At 42.1% G+C, this 22,800-nt stretch overlaps 1 protein-coding gene across 3 annotated transcripts in view; it reads left to right on the top strand.

Moving 5' to 3' along the window:
• ABCA1 (ATP binding cassette subfamily A member 1) overlaps positions 1-22,800 on the top strand; it is a 92,054-nt gene that overhangs the window by 17,431 nt on the left and 51,823 nt on the right. For 2 of the 3 annotated variants that reach the window (XM_066181614.1, XM_066181613.1), the window contains exons 3-5: positions 4,208-4,301; positions 7,559-7,700; positions 8,562-8,683. In XM_066181614.1, the coding sequence (XP_066037711.1) occupies positions 4,208-4,301; positions 7,559-7,700; positions 8,562-8,683 (358 nt within the window). The remainder of the gene's footprint in view (positions 1-4,207; positions 4,302-7,558; positions 7,701-8,561; positions 8,684-22,800) is intronic. The other variant, XM_066181615.1, reaches the window with a different exon arrangement.

Here is a 22,800-nt window from a genome sequence, read left to right as displayed (position 1 = left end):
GGCCTCCAAGATCATCAAATCCAGCCTTTGTCTGAACACCACCATGCCAACTAAACTCTTAACACTAAGTGCCATGTCCAGTCATTTTTTGAACACTTCCAGGGACAGCAACTGCCCCACCTCCCTGCACAGCCTATCCCAATGCCTGACCACCCCTGCAGTGTAAAAATTGTTCCTGATGTCTAACCTGACCCCTGATACAACTGGAAGCCATGTCCTCTAGACCTGTTACTAGTCCCCTGGGACAACAATCTCTATCTTGCTATAACCTCATTTCAGGTGGTTTTAAAGAGTGTTTCTCCAGGCTGAACAACCCCAGTATTGCATCGGGTGTGAAAAGGTCTCAGTTTAGCATGTGTGTCATGTCAAGGTAGCTGTAGGTTTACTGGGCAGCAGAGGTGCATTCATATCCTTTGAGAGTGCCAGAGAAATGCAGAAGGCTAACCATTCTGGATCTCCTCAGCTATTTCTTGGTACCTTCTGGCAGCTGCTGTGCTGGTTTCCTATCAAGGATCCCAGAGGGCATGAAAGTGTTCATAATCTCTATTCCACACTGATTATTAGTCAATTCATAGTGAAGGCCTGAGACATGGCTTGTTTTTGTGGGATTCCTCAGTCATGTGGTGGTTTTTTCATTAATGGTTCTCATTTGGGATTTACCTGAAGATGTCATGAGGAGAAGCCCACTTAACAGGAAATGGCAGAGAAGGAGCGGAGCATCTCCTCTCACCTTGCTGTTGTCACAGCTACATAGTTCTTCATCTCTTTGCTTTCCTGTTAGGAGACTGTTGTCCTTGAGTTGGGTTGTGCTGATGAAGGCTCTCTCCTATTTGTACTTACTGAAGGTGTAGCCTAGAAATAGTTTGATCCTTACCCTTCTTGTGAAAAATGTGGGCTAGCCTTGGCTTCCCACTGAACCGCCCTGTTGGTTGCTGTGAGTTTGGGCTGCATTGCGAAAGCTGGGTTCAAAGCTCACCCTGATGTGTGCAGTTCAAGTGTTACTTTATACTGGATAACTTCCAACAGCACTGGAGTGGGGGGAAGGAGCTCACATGGGGAGAGAGGAAAGAAAATCATGTTCAGGGGTCACTGTGTAAAAACATTTCTCTCCCTGCTTTCTTGCAAGTGAGGAGACACTTCAAACTTGCATGGAGAGACTGGTCAGCTTCTGGTAGCTCCCTGCATTGAAACTGGACCATAAAGGTGGGAAGGGGAGTTGACAGTGGGATGGGGTGATTGTCTGCTTAGTTCTTGCTCAACAGATTTCCTGTTGACACAATGTAGAGCTCAGTGTTTAATGGCATCCTGAATCAGGCAGCTGGTATAAATTTGGCATGCTTTAGGGATTAACCTTGGTAAAACTAGGACTAATTTGTTCTTAGCTGAATTCACCTGCTGTGTGCAAATGGGATGTTCCTTCTTCAACTCCAGATGGGGCAGGGATAGATGAGGGGTTGGGTGATTGAAGATTCATTTCATTATTTACTGGGCCAGTTGTTGCAGCACAAAAGTGGCAGAGGAGACTTGCTTTTTCAATATCTACTTAAAATGAATCTCAGTGAGACATGTTCCCTTTTAGTATCTTTGTGTCTTTGTCTGGAAAGGCCACAATGGATGAAAAGTGCTGTCACTGCAGGGTCAGGAAGCAGTAGGGGAGAGAACCTGGTGACCTTTAGAAGCAAAGGAAGATAACTTAGGTTTTGTTGAGCAGCACAAGAGACTTGCTGAGGAGTCTCTACTGACATACTCCTGACACTCTGATCTTGTCCCTGTGCAAACCTCTGATGCAGCAGTTGCCAGCTGTCTCTCACAGTGTAGCATTTTGGTGTCTGCTATGATGTCTGCCTTCAGCTGTAAAGGTACAACTTGATCAGTCCAAGCTGCATCCCTCCTTTCTCTATGCTCCCTGAGCCTGTTGATGTGCCAGGTCAGGTGTGTTGCGTGTGCAGCACACGTGTGGTTACCTCTGTGACTGTGTAACCAGGTGTGCAGAAGAGCAGCTGTGTGTGCAGGTGGCCAGTTCCCCCTTCAGCAACAGGGTGTTGGGCACTGCTGTCCACCCTGGTGTGGTGTGGCTGGGGCTGGTATTTCTCTGAGCAATCCAGGGCATGAGCTCAAGGGCAGCATTTTCACATTGGTTCTGTAGCAGTTGAAGGGCTGCGAGAGGCTCTCTGTCCACACTGGTCACCCCAGGAAGCCTCCACAAACCCAGCTGACATTGGTCTTCCCTGAACAGTGTAGCAGCAGTTGCTTGGGATTGCATGCTGCTTGCCTACAGCCAGGGTGACAGAGGGCTGTGATGTGTGCTAGAGCATGACCATTGATGCTGGAAGATGGAATGGACTTATCATGGTTTCATAGCTGCTTTTCTGTCAAGTGGTGGAGAAAAGTCCTGCTATGCCATCCTGGCAGCCGCTGTAAGGGTATCCTGAAAACAGGAGTAGACAAATTATCACTACTAGATCTAAACATCTTGGATCTCTGCGAGTCAGAGCACTGTTTAGTGCAGATGGAAGCAGGTTGTCAGTGTTAATGGCTGAATGTGTGCTGCCTCTACACTGTTTATTGTAATAAGAGACCAAAGATGCTGAGGCATCTTCCTGGCACCTCTGTTAGCGTGGTCCCAGTGGAGTTTCTTACTCAGTAGTTGTACAGTGTGTGCATGACAATACCAAATGACAGAATATTCTGAGTTGGAAGACACCCACAAGGATCATCAAGCCCAGCTCCTGAGTGAACGGCCCATTGGCAACCTTGGTGTTATTAGCACCATACTCTAACTAGCCAAGCTAATCTCAGGATCCAGTGGGTAACAGTATTTCAAAACTGTCTTTGAGAGACTGGCACTGTTACCAGGAGTGCCTGGGAGACTGATGCTCAAATTTTATGCGTTTTAGATAGGGGTGCTATTTGATGTCAGCTATGAAAGGTATCTGTGAAAAGCCATCCTACATAATTTCTTCTGCTAGATCAAGTGGCCTTTGTTTTAATGCCCTTGTTTTTACAGAGTGACCTTATTTTGAGGTACAGTAGTTACCTAGAAGTCTCTCACCTCAAAGTTTGCATGGAGTGTCTTGTGCTGAGTGTTAAGAGTCCAATTTTAGCTGTTAATGATGGAACATGCTTATGGGTGTTTGAGTGGGGATTCTGCCTCCCACTGGGTTGCAGGTCTTACACTCTGGCTTTTAAGGAGAATGATGTAGACCTCTTGGAAAAGACTGAGTTTTCAGGAAAGAAGCAGAAAAGATTTTTCTTCATTTGACCAAGCAAGCACTCTGTTCTCCTACTAGAAATAGATGAGAAACATATGAAGTAGCAGCATAAAAAGCTTTCAGGTTTTCCTTGTCTCATAGCTTACTGAAAATACATGTTTGGGCAGTCTTTCCGGAGTGGGAAAGTAGAGGTGTGGCTAGTGAAGCTGAAGTCTGGGAGACTTCAGCTTGTCTCTCAGAAGCTCTAGGCTGGAGAGTTGCTTTGTCCACATGCTCCTGTGGGATGTGACACATCTCACTGAATTTTCCTGCACTTCAATTCTCTGTCTAAGAAATGTTGTATATCTAATAGCAGGCCTTTTCTTCTTCTTGTCTCATCCCTCTAAATAACCAAGTTATTTATTTACTTACCTAATACTCACTGCCTTTCTGTAGATGACCTGCACCAGAGGGTGCTGCCTACTTTCAGGAAAAAACATAAATCAGAGCAAAACAGAAACTAGATATGAGCCTAAACTTAGTAGCTCTGCTTTCTAGATACCAATATATTTCTGCAGTTGGCATAGCATGCATCTGCATAGTTTCTATGCCTGATGTGTTAAGGTAGAAGATTAATGGTCTACTGTGTGAGTGGGATATAAGTATCCTACTACCTCAAAATATAGGATAAAACTTTCAGCTCATTGCTAGAAAGATTCATTGGAAGGTTTCTTTCAGTCAGGGGACAGAAAACTATAAAAAGAAGCCAAAAGTAGCTCTTAGGCATATCCATTTTTGTTGAATGACTGCCACATATCAATAAGAAAAAATTGTAATTCTTTGCAGATTATCCTCTGAAGTTGTAGGAACAAACTTCTTGATCCTGGAATGTGTAGGCACAGCAAAGTAAGACAGTGCTTGCAAAACTGTTCTGGCTTACAAGTGGATTGTCCTAGAACTTCTGTTCTGACCTTTATTTTGAATATGATGTCTTAATACTTAGCCTTTGTTTTCAGTTCCAGCTGCTGATCGAAGTTGCCTGGCCTCTGTTTATCTTCTTCATCCTGATCTCTGTAAGACTTTCATATCCGCCCTATGAGCAGCATGAATGTAAGTATCAAACACAGCAGCTGCACCCAGAATGCTTGTTGTTTCATGGTTAGAACATAATAATGCAGCTGGCAAGATGCAGAGACCAGTGGTTCCCTACTCCAGTCAGAAATCTGCCGGAGGGCTTCATAACTCCTTTGCTTCCAACTCAGGATCTGTAGTTACCTGATGATGTTGCTCCAGGACTATATGTTGCTACTCTTTTTCTTGCTATTTCTCATTTTGCATTTATATTACCTGACAATTTGCTGTACGACTCTGACATATCTGTAAAACCTGCTCAGAAGCTCAATTTCATTTTTCTTTTTTGATCTGTGTGTGACTTAGCATAAAAGAATGCAGTGTTCCGATTTCTAAGAAAGCAATCTTGTTTCCAGGTAGTAAAGTGCATTAATGTATCACGTTAAAGAGCAATTCCATTCCTTCAAACGATTAGTGTCAGCTCTGCATTTAGTAGATTCAGCAGTCATACACTACTGACAAAAAAAATTCTATTTTTCTCTTTACCCTAAATGGGCACATTTCTGCTTTTCTTTCAAAGGAAGTTTGTTCTTTATAAATGACTATATGTAGGCCTCTTTAGTTGCCATTTGGTTTAGGAAGCATGACTTGTTTATTAGCAACATGATGTTGTTTTACTGTGTTTGGTGACAGCTTGATACTGCAATTAACTGATTGTGGAAGAGCTCTCTGTTTATTTTTCCTTAACGTGATTATTGCAAGGTAAGGTTTAAGAGTCAGCAAAAACAAGTTTCTTAAGGGCCCTCTTTCTTAAAATGAGGAAAGAACTCCCTTTTACAGCACTTAGCCTGTCTTTGCAGTGGCTGGGGTATTCTGTGCTGTTTGCTGGGTGTTCAAGCTGGTATCTTTAAAAGCTGAGGTGTTAGTGTTTGCAGTTTCCCATTACACTTTGGACTCTGCTGATCTCATATACTGCCTAACTCGCTTTTTCAGCACTCGACAGCATAGTTGAAGCTTCTCTAAGTTAATTCTCATGGAATTTGAACTGCCTCTTCAGACTGAATGTTACGGTGACATTAGGAGAGATATCTGTAATATAGACACGAAGCTGAAGAGAAGCAATAAGCACTCTCCTCAGCTTTCATAAATACCTAGCAACGTCATTGTTAATAATTTCAGGGCTGTATATAAACTCGAACCTAGCAAGAGCTGTGATTTCATGGAACTACTTGGTTTGATCTTTCTAGTTAGTAGCCTTCTTGTAAAACATTTGCTCTGGCACCATGGTGTCATAACTATAGTTTTGAGTCTTTTGCCTGCCATCCTTTTCCCTTGCCATTTATGTTGACTGTTACTGCTTTGTTCACCTTTTTACGTTGTCGTCAGCAGTTATATACCGCAAGGCATCTGGTAACTTTTAATTCACTTCCATGGCTAATTCCTCTTCATTTTTTGAAGAGCTTCTGTAAATAGGTTTCTAAACTGTGTTGTCTGGATTGGTTTCACTGAATGTTCACTTATGCTGTCAGATGTGGATATGTTGTGATGTGAAGCAGGTTTTGCTGAACTGTGAGCAGATACAGAAAAAATGAAGGCTTTTGGGTTGATGACGAACTCCTTGGCAACCCTGTGGATGCCTTAAGGGAAGTAGGATTGTTATCTATAGTGGCAGTGTTGTATGCTGTTATGAAATCACTTGTAGGTGATGCCTGGTGATAGTAGTAACAGAGCCATGTGCAAGTGTTTTGTAGCCTCCACATAGCCTCAGTATTTTAATGGCAGTCACGTTCAAAAAACAAGTAAAATTTTCAGTTTTCTTTCCCTGTTTGAAAAGAACCAAGAATTGGACTGTTGTCAGGGCTTTTTGTTTCTAACAAGGCTTAGTGTGAGGAAATTCTCTCTTAAAACATGGAGGAATGGTTAACTTTGAAGGGATAGTTACGTGGCTTTCACCAGACTAGTCAGGGAAGACATATTAGGTTGCTATTGGACCAGAGTGGTGCCTTGTGTAATGTAGAACTTTTCTTTTTCTGTTCTTGTGACCCTTCAATGTATTCAAAATGCAGTTTTTTGGCAGTGGGAGGAAGATAATCTGACAAGAAGTAACTAATATCTTCCGGAAAGCTAAATGTTTGCACCAATGTAATTGAAAATTATGTGCTGTTGCACTATTTTCTGTGTATCTCATCTGATTTAAAACAAACAGATTACTCCTTTACTCTTGGAGAAACTGGTGTTACATGCATCACACAAACTCTTGTGTGCCACTCCTCTTTCTACATTGCTCTGAACATTTCTTGGAGTTCCTAACAGTGTAAAAGGAAAGGCATGGAGGACAGAGAAGGTGATTCTCTGGGAAATTTTACGAAGAATCTGAAAGTCTTAGCATTTTTCTTCCTTCTCCCTCCTCACCCTCTCCCCAAGCCCCTCAGCCAAGAAGAACAAAAAAGCAAAATGAAACAAAAGTCAGACTGGTCGGGTAAAAAGCTCATCTATTTTTAACAGAGAAGTAGGAGCAAGAGTTCCCTGGGTACTGGAAATGATAAACCTTCATTTCCTTAACCTTTCTCCTGCACAGAGTCCTTGGCTTTTTCCTGAGATGGCTGATAAGATTTCCATCTTCCTTCAGCCACCCACATTAATCAGCCTTGCTGTAATTTAACAGCTTTGATACTGCTTCTTTCTTGGGCTTTGGTACTTCCATTGAGGTTGTGGAGGTAGGGAGCCAGCTGCCCTGAGTGATTGCAGACATGCTGGGAGGATGAGGTGGGCACCAGAGGGAGGGTGGTCATCTGATCCTCCTATTGAGCTTTGAGATACTGGGGGAGGGGCATAACATTCCTCTGGGATCCCTTCCCTAGTGTGGGGCTGATGAGCAAGCTCTTTGCAAAAAGCAGCCTGACAGCTGCAGGATATAAGGTGCAGGATTATGCAAGGGTGGCCTTTCTTTCCCAGTCATTGGGGTGTATGGGATTTACAAGTATACAAGTGGCATGCTGGTGGAGATCTACCATTAGTAGTTTGTTACTGCTTTGTTCTTTAACAGGATGTAAACTCTGGCCTATGACTTCATTAGTTCTTTAGTAGAAAGGTTTAGACTTCAGCAAAAAGATTTGAAAGAGGAGTGTAGAGAGTCTAATACAAGCTCAGTCCTTCTTAGTGCTGGCTATTCTGCTCTTTCATAGCGCTTTGGGGCAGTAACCAGTGCAGGGTTAGCGCTGCTCTTCAAATACAATGCTGTACAGTAGAGGCTTTTATCATGTGTTTGTGTCCTAACTCCTGTGTTTCTGTTCTAGGTCACTTTCCAAATAAAGCTATGCCTTCAGCAGGAACCTTGCCATGGATACAGGGGATCATCTGCAATGCCAACAACCCATGTTTCCGCTACCCAACTCCTGGGGAGTCCCCGGGTATTGTTGGAAACTTCAATGCCTCCATGTGAGTCTGTCTACTTTTGTCTCCCCTGTGTTCTTGAGGAAACATGGGGTAAAGGGATATTTAGAAGTTACCTATCACTTGTGAAATCTTACACTGTGTGAGGGTTTTGTAATTACTACAACTTCTGAAGTACCAAATTCTCCAGTTACCAAGTTCATAGAGACTAGCTGGTAGGTGTCCAGAATTCCCATGTCCAAGCACCTGAAGCTCTTGGTGAATGAAAAGCTTTGCTTGGGTAAGGACTGAGTCCATTCTCTTACCTGGGCTCAGTATTTGATCCATAAAAAGTAAGGCTTTTTAAGATGCTCCTTTTCCAGAGCATTGTTTTCCCTGGTTAATGAACCTCTGAACAGTGTAGAGTGAGAGGCAGTTAAACAGGTTTAGGGAATAATCCTGATGTTGATTACCTGTTACTAGCTAACGTGATGCAGGAAGCATGGTTTATGGCCAGCTTTCCTATGCCTTGCCTTACTTGCTGCATTCATGGTGTCAGGAAAGATAGGCTTAATGCAGAGTGTCTGCAACCTGGAGGACCATTTGAAAGGAGCAAGGATATTCTTTAATTATTGTGCTTCTAAGAAGCAGCAGTTTATAGGCAGAAGGAAGCCCTCTCCATCCCAGTCCTAAAAATGCTTTCAAATACACGATATTCCCAGTGTAACTTAGATTGACCCTGCATTAGCAGACATCTTTTGTTAGGCGCTTTGGATTGTCACAGGTAGTCACTGAAGGAAGAGTTTTTTGTACTAGAGTGACATAACTAAAGGGGATTAAGGTTTGGAATTGGTATGGAAAACTGTATCTGTGGATGGTGGCTCACAGAGCTGATGACTACTTAGTTGTTTTTCTGTTTTCCTGCAGTGTTTCCCGCCTGTTTTTGGATGCCAGGAGGTTATTGTTGTACAGCCAACAGGACACGAGTATAAAGGATGTCCAGAAGGTCCTGGGAAAACTACGTGGATTGGGAAATTCCTCTGACTTAGGTAACAGCCTGATAGTCATTATCTGGTGTTTCTGGCCTGGTTAATTCCATGTCCGCGTAAATTTCAGGAATGTGTTCGATTATAACTTAAAGTTAATCAAACCTTTTCCAATCCTGCAGAAGTACCATAAGCCTTTCCTGTTCAGAGCTCTGTGTGCTCTTTAATTTATTTGGTGGAAGAAAAGAGGCGTGGTGTGTAATGACAAGAACAGCAGCTGTTTTGGATGTGAAATTATAATCCTGGGTGTGCTGAAGTTAGTCAAAGTGGTTGTTTTCTCAACGGAGCTGAAGTAGTGTGTCTTTTGGAAAGCATTAGTTATTTTGATATTTTGTGAAGCAGTGAACACAGTGTAACTACAATTTAGTGTTCTACCCCTTGAGCTCCAGAAGGAGGTGTGCTGGAAGAACACAGATGGGGAAAAGCTGACATTGGCCTCTAATTTACAAACTCAAAGCTAGGTATTATCTGACAATGAAATATCCATTTCCCTTCTTGTGTGTGGTTTTTGTTGCTGTTATTGTTCCTATATGACTGTTCGGTGTAGTATACTCTGATATTGTCTGGCAGGATTTTGAATGACAGGGTACAAAAGAAAATTGTCTGGAGACTTTCACATCCCTATTTCCTATGAAAAATTTTAATCCTCCCATTTTTAGGTTGTGTGAGAAGATGGTGTATCTTCCCATCCCGTGCAGATGAATAACTGAGTAGTGTGAGATCACATGGGAAGCTTGCAGCAGAGCTGCCACATTTCTTGAGACTGAACAGAGCTTTATTGCCCAGTCTCTTTGGTGTGGCACCTTGTAAAAAGTTTTTTGGCATATTCTTCCCTGAAAGATTATCTATCTTGGCTGCTGTGTTAGTGTGACATGTGTCTAGTGGAAGCAATGGAGAGTAATGGTTTAGAAAGACATACAGCAGGGAAATAGAAAAGGGAGCACAGCTGTTGGGGGTCTTTACCTACAGCCTTTATGCAGCATGTAGAGCAGCTTAAGTTGGTATTTTAGTGTTTTGTGGAAATTGTCCTTGGTTTCACAGCAATAGTTCTTAGCTCTCATCATTTGAGGATGGCTCAGACAGGCTGCAGGAAGAAAAATATCTGATGTGAATAGTATCATATGTGTACTGTGTACTGAGCACACCTAAAGCAGAGATGGTGTTCTTACATTCTTTTCTGTGTTGCTTAGTACATTGCAGGTCACCCTGGAATAATCTGTACTGTTAGTGACTGGTTGGCAGGTATGTGCTGAATGTATGTACAGACATGGACTGTGCAAGGTACTTGTCTTGGATATTTAACCCCCCTCTCTCCCCTTCAGGGCTGTGTAGAATTCTGATGTGATCAGATCTGCATGTGGTACTGTGGTCTACTGACTCTTGACCCTTGGTTGATACTTGTGTGTAAAGGACACTCCTCCTTGCTGAGGAGCTCAGTATCCATAGCACCAGGCCTCCTCTCTTTTTATTCAGAGAACTGGTGAGTGACATTCTCATGCCTTTAACTATATCTGCTGCAGCTTCAGAGGGGAGAGGATGCAGAGTGAACCCTTTGTGCAGAGATGGACACATAATGAACACAGACAAAACGAGTTAAGATGACGATTTCCCAAGGAGAAGTTTAATATTGTTTACATGGATATCTTCAATTGTTTGGTTTAATTTGCTGGGAACAAGCTCTCTCCATCAGAATGACAGATATTGTTGTTACTGGTTTTACTCTTCTAGTAGCAGTATTTTGCTCTTTAGTATTACTACTTTCACACTTTCATTGGTGAGTTAACTGTCTCAAAGAGAGTAGATCCTGGTGTGGTGTTTTATATTGAGACATGCAGTGAATGTCGGATATGGACATTTACAACAACACTTTCAAAGCTGTAAGTTGAAGTTCTTGCTGCTGGGAAGGTCTGAGGGGGAGCATTGATTTCAAGAAGAGTTTTGCATATGGAATACTATACAAGCTGAAAGTCAGAAGGCTCATGTTTCTCTCTCCTGTAAAGACTAGTGGACTGACTCCAAAAACAAGCCTCAGACCCAGTCATCACAGATTATATTTCAAATGTGTAATCAAAAAATCAAACCTCTGTGTCATTAGAAGGACAGAATGTCCATTGTTGGTAAGGGTTTTGGAGAACAAAGCCTGTTTGTCTTTCTCATGCTCATTTACAAACCCATCCAGCTTGGTGGACCCTGCTGCCCACTCCTTGGCTGTGTGATTCATTCTGACAGCATGCGTTAAACAGCATCCTCTAATCTTAGAAACACTCATGTATTTATACTTAGAAGTGCTTAGATTCCTATGCAAGGAAGGTCAACTCTCAGTTGCTGTTGACGATGAGGTGTGAGAGATGCAAATCCTCTTCACTCTGGGGCATTTCCTCCAGTGACTCTGAGAACATAAGGAGAAAAGTAGAAGTGGATGTCAGATGTAAGTGCACCACCTAGCCTGGAAGCACTGTCTTTATACATGTGTTTCCCCCAGTAGCAGGAGGGCTAATTATCAATAAGCTAATGATTGAAAACGTTATAGTGTCCTGTATGTTTTAACTCTGTCCTGGACCTGAGGACATGTGAATTTAGGGTGCAGACAGGTGCAACTCTGCAGCTTCCTCAGTAGGATGGACTTCATGCTCCTTGATGTGTGACATGAACTCTGTTGTAGTGTCTGCAGCTCCCTTCTCCTGTTGCACACTCTTCCTACTACTTCCTGATGATTTTGAAACAGACTCCCAGTAGTTGATCTCTCATTGCTAACAGGTAAATTTGAGTTAATGCTAGTCATGCGGAGCATTCATGTCTGTATCTGTCTTCTGATGTCTGAATCTGTTCAGAGAGCATTTGCCAAAGTCCTTTCACTTGAACCTTCTTTAGAACAACCCTCACAAACTAATGTTCAAGGTGTGACTCTTAGTCATCTGATCTGAAGTTAGGCATGAGCTGAACCTTGGGGACAAGAAACCTACTTAAGATGGCAGATTGCTCATGTTGCTTGCAGAGGTGTGTGCCAATTAGTGCCTTTGTTAAAGACTAGGTTGGACACGAAGGTTTTTTTTCAGGCCACACTGTTCACTCATTCCAACAGGCTGTGTACCTTAGGTGTTTCTTGATAAGGTGGGAGATAATTCCTCATAACATGGCTGTTTGTGCAGGAGTTTGAGGAGGAACAGCAGAGAAGAGCTCTCTGTTGGTGAAGGTGTTATCAGTAGGGAACAGTCCAGTACTGCTACATGTAGCACCTTTTTTGGCCAGGATGCCAGGATAAAGGGTTAGGTGCTGGTGTGAGGGAGTTCAGCATACACAGCTCTATGGGCACTGCTGTTGTGTGGCTGCTTCCAGCAAGTCCTGAGGTCCTGAGCAGTGAAATCTACGTGCAGGCACACACATACCATAACATAATCAATTTTGCAGGGAGCTGCCAGGTGCCCTCTCTGTTTCCACTTGTTACGTCTCTGTCCAGAGATGTCACCAAGGTCTTTAACACTCATGATAAGGCAGAGTGCAAATCAGTACAGAGAGTCAAAGACCTTGGTGACGGCACTTGGAAGAGCATGACAAGGCTGCTGGGATTGCCAGCCACAGTAGGTTTGGATTGCTGCTTGCAGGCACTGAATTTGCAGCTGGCCTCAGTGCCATTTTATCAGCTTAAGTGTTTGCGGGAAATAAGCTTTTCTTCTGTTTGAAAGATGGAGATACAGCTTGCTATTGGCTCTGAGGCACACTTTCTTTTATTTTTTCCTTTTCTCTACAAGACTCCAAAATACTTTGTTCTGCAGTGCCACAGGGTAATAAATTAACAGGTATAATGAAAACCATCTTTGTTTATTGCTAAAAGTTGCAGATATAAACCAGCCTGGTTAGGCCTTACTGCATTGCTCTTAGCTTTCAGTGATCCCAAAGGACATGTTTCTTTTTTTTCTTGAAGCCAGCTGAACTAAACAAAAATAGAGCAATGAAATAGGCAGAGGGAAACTAACATCGCTTAAGAAATTGCATCAGATCTTGGGCTATTATTCCACATGTGCCCTGCCTGTCCCGGTTGTTTGCTGGATTAGCATTGCTTGTGGTAGAAGAGACCAGCATCAGCTGAGTGGCATTCTTGGCTGATGTTGCACTCTGCTGCACAGAGAGATGTTGAGACTGAAGGAGTTTGCAGCCTGTCTGGTCAGTGCTGTTAGTGCTTTTTTAATGTAACAGGTAAAGGATGGTAGAGGGCTTGGGCTAAAGAACAGCCTTTGGAGAGGTTTTCTGGTGGCTTGTGCGTTACTGCATGATTAAAGGGTGCTCAGGGAGACAGGATGTCATACATTATCTGCTAGGTGACATTAAGGTGATGGCTAACTCCCTCCTCAGTGTCTTGTCCCTAACAAAATTAAACCCACGCCCTCAAGCTAAACATTCAGATTGATTCTTACACCTGCCTAATTAAACTGGTGTCCTCCCTGACTTCCTTTGGTAAGAATCCTAATAAAAACCAGCCAGGCTAGAATGAAGACTAGTAAACCATATGTCCAGGTGGCCTGTATGCCCAGAAACAGCTGCAAACACCATTTGCGACGGAGTGGCATTCCTGTTACTGCACATAAATACACACCTGAGTTCTCTGATAGTGTGCTCCACAGTGACGTTCAGGTCCTTGCCTTTCCTTCAGGTCAGGGGGAAAGTGTTGCCAAAAATGCTGCCCTGTGGTATCAGTAGAGAAGTCTTGATTTATTGGGGTAGGTAGAAAGGCTACTTTACCTTTGTGTTTTCAGTACCAGTTACCTTGCAATAGCCCTTAGCAGAACTCCCTAGGGCATTCCTGGCTGCTACTGCCTCCCAGCCCAACGCATCCCTCCAGGAGGGGGAACCTGGGACTCTGTGGGAAGCACTGTGGTTTCTGCTGTGGTCAGATGCAGCCTGTCACAATGAGCAAGTGGAAGAAGTTGCCAACAGGTGCTTGGGTTGCACAAAGATTGTGGTGTGCCATGTTGGTTGGGTAGGAGATTCAGGTACACGTGGTAGTTTTCCCACATTTGCCTAATCATTTTTTCTTCCAATCTCTGTGCTGCTGAACAGGCACAGACATGAATGTCCTTAGAATTTATTTTTTTAAGTAAATGGAAATTGTTTTGGCAACTGCAGATCTTCTAGAAAAACGTTTCCAAAACCTTCTTTGAAGGGCACTTTAAGTCCTTTACTACAGGTTGTGGACAAAGTCTCTCTGTGAGTCCAATGGGTCTGTTATTTTTTTCTGTCCTCAACTGAAACTGGGAGGCTGACAGTCAAGAGATAGGCAAAGGTAGAAAAAATTTCTTATGGCAGCATTGAGCTCAGTTTTTTTATTGGGTAGTTAGGTATATAGCTTTAATTAGTTAGGTTGCATGATATTTGCATAATTCAGAAAATAGCATCATGCGACTACAATATAACTAGATACGGAATTATCACTTTCAATAGAGCCTGCTTCTGCTTTCCTTATTATTTGGAAGACAAGTATGTGAATAAACTAATAAAATTTTCTTGATATAGGCCAAGGTACAAAGGTCTGCTGTACTTTAAAATCTGTTTCCAGGAGAATCATACTTGTTTTCCATGGGACTGCTCAAGAACAGTTGTTACTACATGACTTTGCTTGGAGGTTGAGCTGGGTAAAAATATACAGCATAATGTGTATTGCTGTATTCTGATTCTGTAGAACTGGGCTTTCTTTTTTTTTTTTGTCTAAACTTCTTTTGTACAGGGATACTTTTGAAGACAGAAGTTTAGAATTATGCCATCTTGGATTCCAGGCAGATGTGTACAGTTGAAATAGAGCAAGACTGAAGTCTCTTTGAATGTGGAATTGAAAAACCATATGTGGTGTTACATTCAATCTGGCCTTGCTGTAGTGTCTGAATTATACCAGGTGACAGGAGCTTGAGGAAAACATTTCTGAGAGTCCTGTTGCAGAAGATTGTGTGAAACCTGTTAAAAAAACCAAAAAAACTAAAAAAACAAAACACAAGGAAAACTGCAAGCTTGTCAGCATTAGGCTGCACTGGCAGTATGGTTCCTTCAGAAGCAGCTAACCTGATGGTGCCAGTGTATGGTTTGACTGCATATCGGGGAGTCAACAGCACCAATAACTGCAATTAGCAACAGAGCTATTCCAGTAGATAAGAAATTGCAGTTTCTTAATTTTCTTCACCTTTATCTTTCTTAACTTGTCTAGATAAAGACACAATGATAAAACAAGAGTTCCTTACTGTGCTTGTCATTAATTAGTGTTAGTGTGTGCTGCAGAGGTAGGACCATCTTTAAAAGTTCTGGGTGTTCTCTTTAGTCTTGTATGTCAACAATGACTTTTATTTTAAACCAGCTAATAAAGTGGAGAATGTTAAGTGTACAGTTAAACCTCTCACACTTCGCTATTACCTCCCTCTTTGTATGTAGCCTTGTCAGTACAGCTTGTTAATGTCAGGACTATGTTGCCAAAACTTAGGCCGTTTTAGCTTCAGTTTGCATTTATTTTGTGTTTTCCACTCTGGCAAATTATGCATTTTTGTTCATTTTCTTCTAATCTCAGAATCTTGAGAAATTGCCTCGTTTGTGGAAGATTGCATTGGGTTTGTTTAAGCTACAGTCTGAGGTTGGTTGAGACAGCAGGATAGAGACTTTCCACATTGAGCTTAGTGTTAGTAGTCCCCTAGGAAATTTGTACCACTGTTATCTGATGAAAAGTTCAGCTTTCTCAGGGGATTTCCATGGGTCTGAGCTCTCGTGAGAGTGGAGATTATGAAATTGCCCGATTTGGAAAAAGCCCTGTACACTTCTGTGTTTGATTAGTACTGAGGCCAGGGTGCCTAATTTCGGTCTGACCTCCCATATCTCTCAAGTTAATATTCAGCTTTGGAGCTGTCTCTAGTAATAATACATTTTATCTTCAGCATGCATTACAGACACTTATTACCTAATTTTTACAGCATTCCTGTGAGCTAAATAAATAAACAGCTGCCCTCATTCTGAAACACAGTAGGATGTGGCAGTTTTTAATGCAGTCAGGATGCAATAAAACCTGATGGTCATAAAATAAAGGAGTGTTAATTCCGGGATCCTGACTAAAATGGAGCAAAATTTCTGCCACCTGTTGCTGAATTTCTTTGCAGCTTCATTAAAATGTGACGTTCTCCACTTCCAACCCTAGAGTTTGTTTGCTGTTGTTGTGTTTCATGTAGTAGTTGGGAATTGTTTGAAGTATGTTTTTAATTCACTTTATGGGTTTCATACTTACATGTTCATATGTTTTATTTTCAAAATTCCAGTGGAAAAAAATCCATTGAATTAAATGCAATAGCTGGAGAATTAAAAAAATAGGCATATGCTTATATATTTACTGAATGTCAATAATTAACAGAGTTTGTTAAAACTGCTTATTGCTTAGGCCTGTGTATCAGGAATCCTCAGCTGGTAAAAAATTGATGTGGCTCTGAAAATTTAGTGAAATGTAGCTCAACGATTAGCTGAAGGTCTTGCCCTAGCTTTTTTTTTATGCTGACCTGGCAGCACTCTATGTGCTGTATGTGGGAGAGATTCATGCTGTTCTGTGACACACATGCTTTGTAAACAGCCAGTTTCCGTTCCTTTCTAATTTAGCTTTAGTTTTAAGAATCGTGCAATAAAAGACCCTTTGAAAGGATTTAAAATAATGCCCTTTCCTGTGAGATTTGGTGTTTTGTGGTGGGTTTTTTTTTCCCCTCCCTGAACCTTTCTGTTCTTCTAGACATATTTTTAGAGGAACATACTACCTCAGGTAGTATTTAGATGTGTTTTTCTTGACATTGTCAGGTTTATGTAACTACAGACAGTTATAACTTAATAAGCATAAACTATAATATCTTTGGAGGTCTTTTCTGTACAGTTCTCTATCTATTCTAAGAAGTGCAGCTGAAACTGGACCATATCTGAAGTTGACTGAGAATGGATATGTGCCAGAAGGAGATTTGCTGATGGGGCAAGACAGTTTACTGCAAAGATAGCAATATCTGAAGTCTGAGTGTCTATTCTGGATTGTGCTAACCACCTCCTTAGGAAAGCAGCGCTGCTGCCTACCCAACAAAAAGCTACTTCAGAACAGTAGGGAGTTAAAAAAAAAAAAAGTGGTTTTGACACTTGAGATGTGATGTGGACATTCATTGGAAGTCCATTGTCCCAACGATTTTAATTGCATCAAAGGCACAACTCTGTGACGACATGGTAAGGAGCCATCGCCTATGGTTTTACCCTGCTCTGTTCACATGCTTCCCACCTGGCAGATGGGGAACAGCAGTGTGCTTTAAAGCCAGAGAACAGAAATCAAGACAGTGAAGTAGTCCTTTGAGGCCCCGAGTGTCTTCACCTACCTGGTCTTTTTCCTTCTTTTTCATGTTATCTCTGCTGCTGCCTGTAAGTGTGAGGAATTTTACCAGTGTATCCATACAAATAATGCATAAGACCTCTCCAGCAGTACATACTCCATTTTCTTCAGGTAACTGAGTGCTTACCAGTGACTCTGGTACACAGAATCAGACTCCTGAAGTACCAGGAGGCACTGCTCTTCTCTGTGCCTAGAAGTAATCCAGTCCTCTGTGTAAAACACAGTGGTGCAAATGCACCAGGGTGTATTTTCAGCCAGCAAGTTATGTCAGTACCAAAGGGAAGGATTGGTTAGTATATTCACAGTCCAATACAAAGTCAGCTGGGAAGGATGAGCTCCTGAAACTACCAAGGCAGGGTCTGTTGGGACCATCCTGATGTAGTGTAGTATAGTGTTAGAATATGAAAGACATGATTTCCAGCCAAAACTTTATGTGAATTTGGGCAGTCATTATCTACTAAGCATCTGTTTTTCAGTGTTTCCCAAAGAGTGAGAAAGTTCTTCAATTATTTTGAAGAGGTGTTGCTCAGCAGTCTGATTTACAGTAGTGAAGGGCTTGAATGGTTGCAAAGGTTGCCCTAAACTAGGTGCAGAAAACAATCTTTTCTTTAGTGCTGAAGTTTGAGGGTTTTTTCCCCTTCCATTGGACCTGACATTCAAAAGCAAACCCAAACAACTCTCCGTAAGGGTTACTTTGCAGTGACCAACTAAATTGAAATGTAGGAAGCAATCATGGGTGGCTGAAATACTTTAGATGTAGATATGTTTTCAGTGGAAGTAGACAGTGTTTCTGGTTAAACTAGGTGCAGTATAATGATTGGCTTATTGTTGTTAATCTTAGGCATTTTTTGATTGGTTTTACTCTTTGTTCTGAAGGTGGCTTGTGCTGTAGTGTGCTAGATAAGGAGCATTAGGATTTAGCACTAAATTCAGAAGTCCCAGGTCTTCCTGAGCATAGGAAAAATAAGAGCTTCTAAGAGCTGCTGACTGCAGACTTGGTATCTTGCTAAACTTTGGAATATGTCAGATGTCAGTCAGGTTCCCCAAATTTGTGGCAAGTAAGAGGAACAGATATCTGGCAGGGTGAGCCTTCACACCCAAGGGAGGGGGGTAGCTTTTTCTTCTCTAATCAGCCTTTCTGTGTAAGGAAGAGCAAATACAAGTGCAGGACAGTCAGGGTGCTTTGATCCTGGAAAACTCTGCCTGCTATTTTGCCTAAGGTTCATCATTACCCCTGCCAGTTTCATAGGAGAAGCTCTTCAGGACTGGATAGGTGGTGCTGTGATAATTTGCAAGTAGGAAGATGCTACTGGATTCATTCTGCCTGCTTGTTTTAGGGGTTCAGAATGATTCTCACCTAAGTGTCTCCTGGTTGCATTTGAACCAGCAGTCTCATGGAGGCATGCTTATGAAAACACTTCTGCTATTAGTAATGGTCATCTCATTAAAATGTCCAGCCCTGCTTTTTCCTAAATTTACGGTCACTTGCTCAAGTACAAGGAATTCTGGACAGGGTCCTCCTTGGTCACAGGTTACCCTTTCAACTTCTGCTTAGCTCCATGCATTTCTAATAACATAGTGCCATTCCTTATGTGCTTATGTTTGCCATTAGAATCATGGTATGTGACTGGATGTGACCATGGCACTTGGTTTTCAGTCTCTCTATTGTTTGGGGTTTTTTTTTTGTAATATATTTTACTCTCTGAGCTGATGTTTTGAAACATCTAAAACCTGCATGTTATCCAGGGCATATTCCTACTGCAGAAGGAAGAGCCCATCTTGCTCTGAGTTGGGTTTGGAGGGCCTTCTCTGTAGTTTGTACCATCCCTGAATGTATCCAGTTTACCACTCCTGAAAATAATTTTGTTTAATAATGAAGTATTTTATATCATCAGATCTGTGGTCCATCATCTCTGTGTCTGACAATCCAGTTCAGAGGCTAAGAAATTTGCAGTTTGTCCTTATTTTGTGAACATTAGCAGGAGAATTTTCAACCAGTAATAATGCCATGCAGTTTGGAGCTCTGCTCAGGATTTGCTTCTTAAAGCAATACAGTGACTGTTTGTAGGGTGTTTCCTTAAAGCCTGCTTAATTTTTTTGCACTGTGAGAAGTCTGTGTAATTTCTTTCTGCTTTTTCATTGGCAAGTTCTGTTTCATGGTTGTCGGTGCAGATAACAGAATTTGCCTTGCAATGGGGAAAGTCACGAGAATATCTGCTCTGATCCATAATGTGGGGCTTAGGGAGATGGTTGGGTGTGCCCCTCCTTAGGCAGGAGCTCTGCAGGCTGTGTTTGCTGGCAGGGCTGTGGTGACCAGTCTGAGGTTTTTGTCTCTGTGCCTTGTCTCTGCTTTCTGAGGGAGCGTCTTTCTCTTGTCATGTGTGTCATAGAGGAAGAGGGCCTGATGGCCTTTGCACAAAACAGCTGCACAAAGGGATGTATTAGCCTTGTGTTTACTGCTGGCATCCCATGCAGGGCAGAGGTGGGATCTCAGCTTAATGGGTGCTACATGCCTGAAGTCAGTGTACCCCCAGTGAAGGCTATCTGAGGACTGGTTTGTGTATGTGTGTTGTTACATGCCGAGAGCTGTGTTTTCTGCCAGAGTAATTGTGCTGGACTTGTTTTATATTTAAAGCTCTTCTAAGCAAAAATTATGACTTAGAGAGGAATGGAGGTGGTCCCAATGTCACAGTCCCAAGATGAGAGGGAAGACCTGGGCCTGTTGCACAGCATTTTCCTTTCTCTTAGGAGAGGTGCTGACTGCTGGAGATGGATGAGAGGCTGCCCCCTCTTTACTCACATCACCATTTGGCATGGCAGATATACGAAGATGATGGGCCCTGGTTAGTGGGGTGTTCACTTTGGTATTATCTAGTGTCTGCAGAGGCCGCACTGTTTGATGTGTGATGACTTCAGAGCAGAGAGCTGTAGCCTGCTGTAAAAACAGGTCAGGCCATGGCTGCAGAAGGTACAGCACTTTGACTGTGAGCAAATTAGACTTGTATTTTCACACTAGTCAATCCTGCACAACAGGCCTGCTGAGCTGCTTGATTTCTTGTAAGCAAATCAGGGTATGGCTGTCCAACTTTTTCTGAGGACAGTTTAGCTCTTGCCAGCATTAATAAGTACACAGGCAGCTCTGAGAGCTGGTCTCACCTCACAGAATGAAAGCTGCCCTAGAGAAAAAGAATCATTAAAACATTGTAACTGCTAAAAAAACCAAGACCAAAAATCTTTAAAAATACTACTTTATCATGATTTTTGGATGTGTTGTCCAAGGTTAGGATTATAATGAAGGCAAGTGAGAACTTGTTGCCTTGCCCGGCACTGTGAAAAGTTTGTTTTTCACATTGTCAGTCAGAATCATTGGCTCAGTAGGGTACCCTGCAGTAGCATGGTTCACCATTAGGAGATTGCTGTTTCCTCTGGAGGGTCATAAAATTACAAGTCGTTTAGTCTTTGATTCTGCTGTTGAAATTATTTGAGAGCCCCTTTTTATTTTTATAGGAAGTAGCTTCCGACATCTTTTGTCAATAAATCCCAGTGATAGGTCATGTGTGAAAATCAGTCCAGGTGTTCAAGTGTACCTGTCACCTATTCAAGAGGAATTTTTCCAAGATAATGAAAAATTAATACAAATTTTGAGTCCACCAGGTAATTCTGTGGCAGCATTTGATTTGCCTGCCCATGTCATCTCACCATGTGGGGGTTTCCTAGAAGATGGGTTTCTAGCTAGAATCTTTGTAATGGTGCTACCAGTAAATGCTCTCAGCTGCTAGAGGTTTTGCTCTTAGTCTCAGTTTCAGCATCTCCATGGGCTTGTGTTTTCCAAATCTCCTGTTGCTGGAAGTATGATCAGTGAAGAAGCAATGCCCTGGGTGAAGCAGGCCTGTGTGACCAGGGTGCCTTGGGACCTGGTTCCCCAGTCATGCCTGGGCACAGTTTTGCACAGACTTGACAGCCAGCTGTACAGTCAGGCTGGGCCTTCCCTTCCTGTAGAAGTGCAGTTTTACCTGAATGGGGAATTGTCAGTCTGAAGTCTTTAAACAGGGACAAGAAAAGTACCTTGTTTGCTTGCTTGACATTCTTCCTTGCTTTGCTCCTTCTGTTAATTAGTGGACACAGGTGCTGAGCTGGGAAACCACTTCTCTTTTTTTGATCTCCTTTGGGCACTTGTGGAACCTTGCTGATTCAAAAAAAATGAAGCAAAAGTGTCTCATGCCTCATCCTATTTCACTGTTTCATCTTGCTGTGACTCCTTAGTTGCTGTTATAAAAATGATTGGGTTGCCCTATGAACAGTCTTTATCGTAAGAAGTAAGGGTCAGAATTTAGTACTAGCTTCTATGTTGGCTTGATGTTTAGCTGAATACATGATGAATTCAGGCTTAGCCAAAGGCTTGCAAGTCTCCCAAAGTGCAACGTATATAAAGAAAGTAACGTAATTGTTTTCACTCTTGCATGTTTAATTAGCAGAGAGAAATCTCCCGATGACAAAAAGCCATGTCTGTAGATCAGACATATTGCCCTACTTCCCTCTTAGCTGCTGAATTAACTTAAGGCATGAAGCTCCTTCTCCCCTTCCCTTCATTTGTTTTTTATGGGGAGTTAAGGTATGTGAAGCTGGGAAGTAGGTCTCACTGTCACAGTGTTTTCATTGAGCTTGTTAACTTTAAAGTGGTTGAAAACTTAGTATATTGTAGATTATGGGCAGAAACCCCACAAATTAACATGCGACTTGATGTGCTTTGTACTCGACAGTGGATTGAGATAACATTGAATACCATTTGCATGCCTTTTATTTTTAGAACACAGTGTTCAGGATATGAAAAACATAGCGACAATTTCCGTGGGGTTCTGTTTTCCCGCTCTGCTGTTTAATTTTAACAGACACTGCACCATTAAGTTTCTGAATGAAGGTATGAGACCATTGTGTTTCTCAGTGAAAGAAGAAAGAATGGGAGAGATGTTTGAGAAGTCTTGTCCTGTAACCTGCCCCTAGAAGCTTTTCTTTTTTTCATTTGTCTGTGTATCTTCCCAGTACTGTTGGAAATTGTCACTGCTCACTATGGAACCTCTTACGGTCATAATTGTAATAAGATCAACAAACGAAAACTGATTCCCAGCCATGGCTTCTCTTGCACTTTGACCCACCTTTTGAGCTTGTGAAAGTAACTGGGCATGTGTTTCTGGAATTAAGAAACTAAAACCCTATGGCTTTCAGACCATAGATGCTTCCTTCACTGCACAATCAGTGTTCAGTTCTGGTCTGCATGGAACCAGAGTCCCCCACATAGCATTGGTTTGCTGGTTTTTTATAATGCCTATTTTTATTTTGATGTTCATTTTAATCAGTAATATAGCAAGCATAGAGGTTGTTTTTCTTCACTAATTCTTGTGATTGTCTTGAGCTCTTTGAATACATGTTTTGGGGTTTGGGTTTGGGGTTTTTTTGTCACAAAGGTTTGATTCTTAAGCAAGGACTGACTGGCCTACCACTGTGCCCTGGCATGAAGGTTCTGGAAAAGGTTAAGTTGTCAGTAAAATGTAAATTTTAGGATGTAATACAGTGTTACAGTAGGAGATGCTCTGAGATTTGAAAATCTGAGAGTTTCTGGTTTTGATGCCCAGAATGCAGGTTCATTTGAGCTGTGTGGAAATAAAAGACAGCTGTGCCTTTTGTGAAAACAATATTTGTTAAATGCTGACATGTGCGATTGTCTAATCCTGACTGGTGACTTCAGAGAGGA

The sequence above is a fragment of the Chamaea fasciata genome, unplaced genomic scaffold (genome assembly GCF_029207755.1).
Source record: "Chamaea fasciata isolate MVZ Bird 193981 ecotype frontalis unplaced genomic scaffold, bChaFas1.0.hap1 SCAF_4, whole genome shotgun sequence".
NCBI lineage: Eukaryota > Metazoa > Chordata > Aves > Passeriformes > Sylviidae > Chamaea > Chamaea fasciata.
The sequence above is the reverse complement of the archived record's forward strand: the minus strand, read 5'-3'. Positions and strand labels throughout refer to the sequence as shown.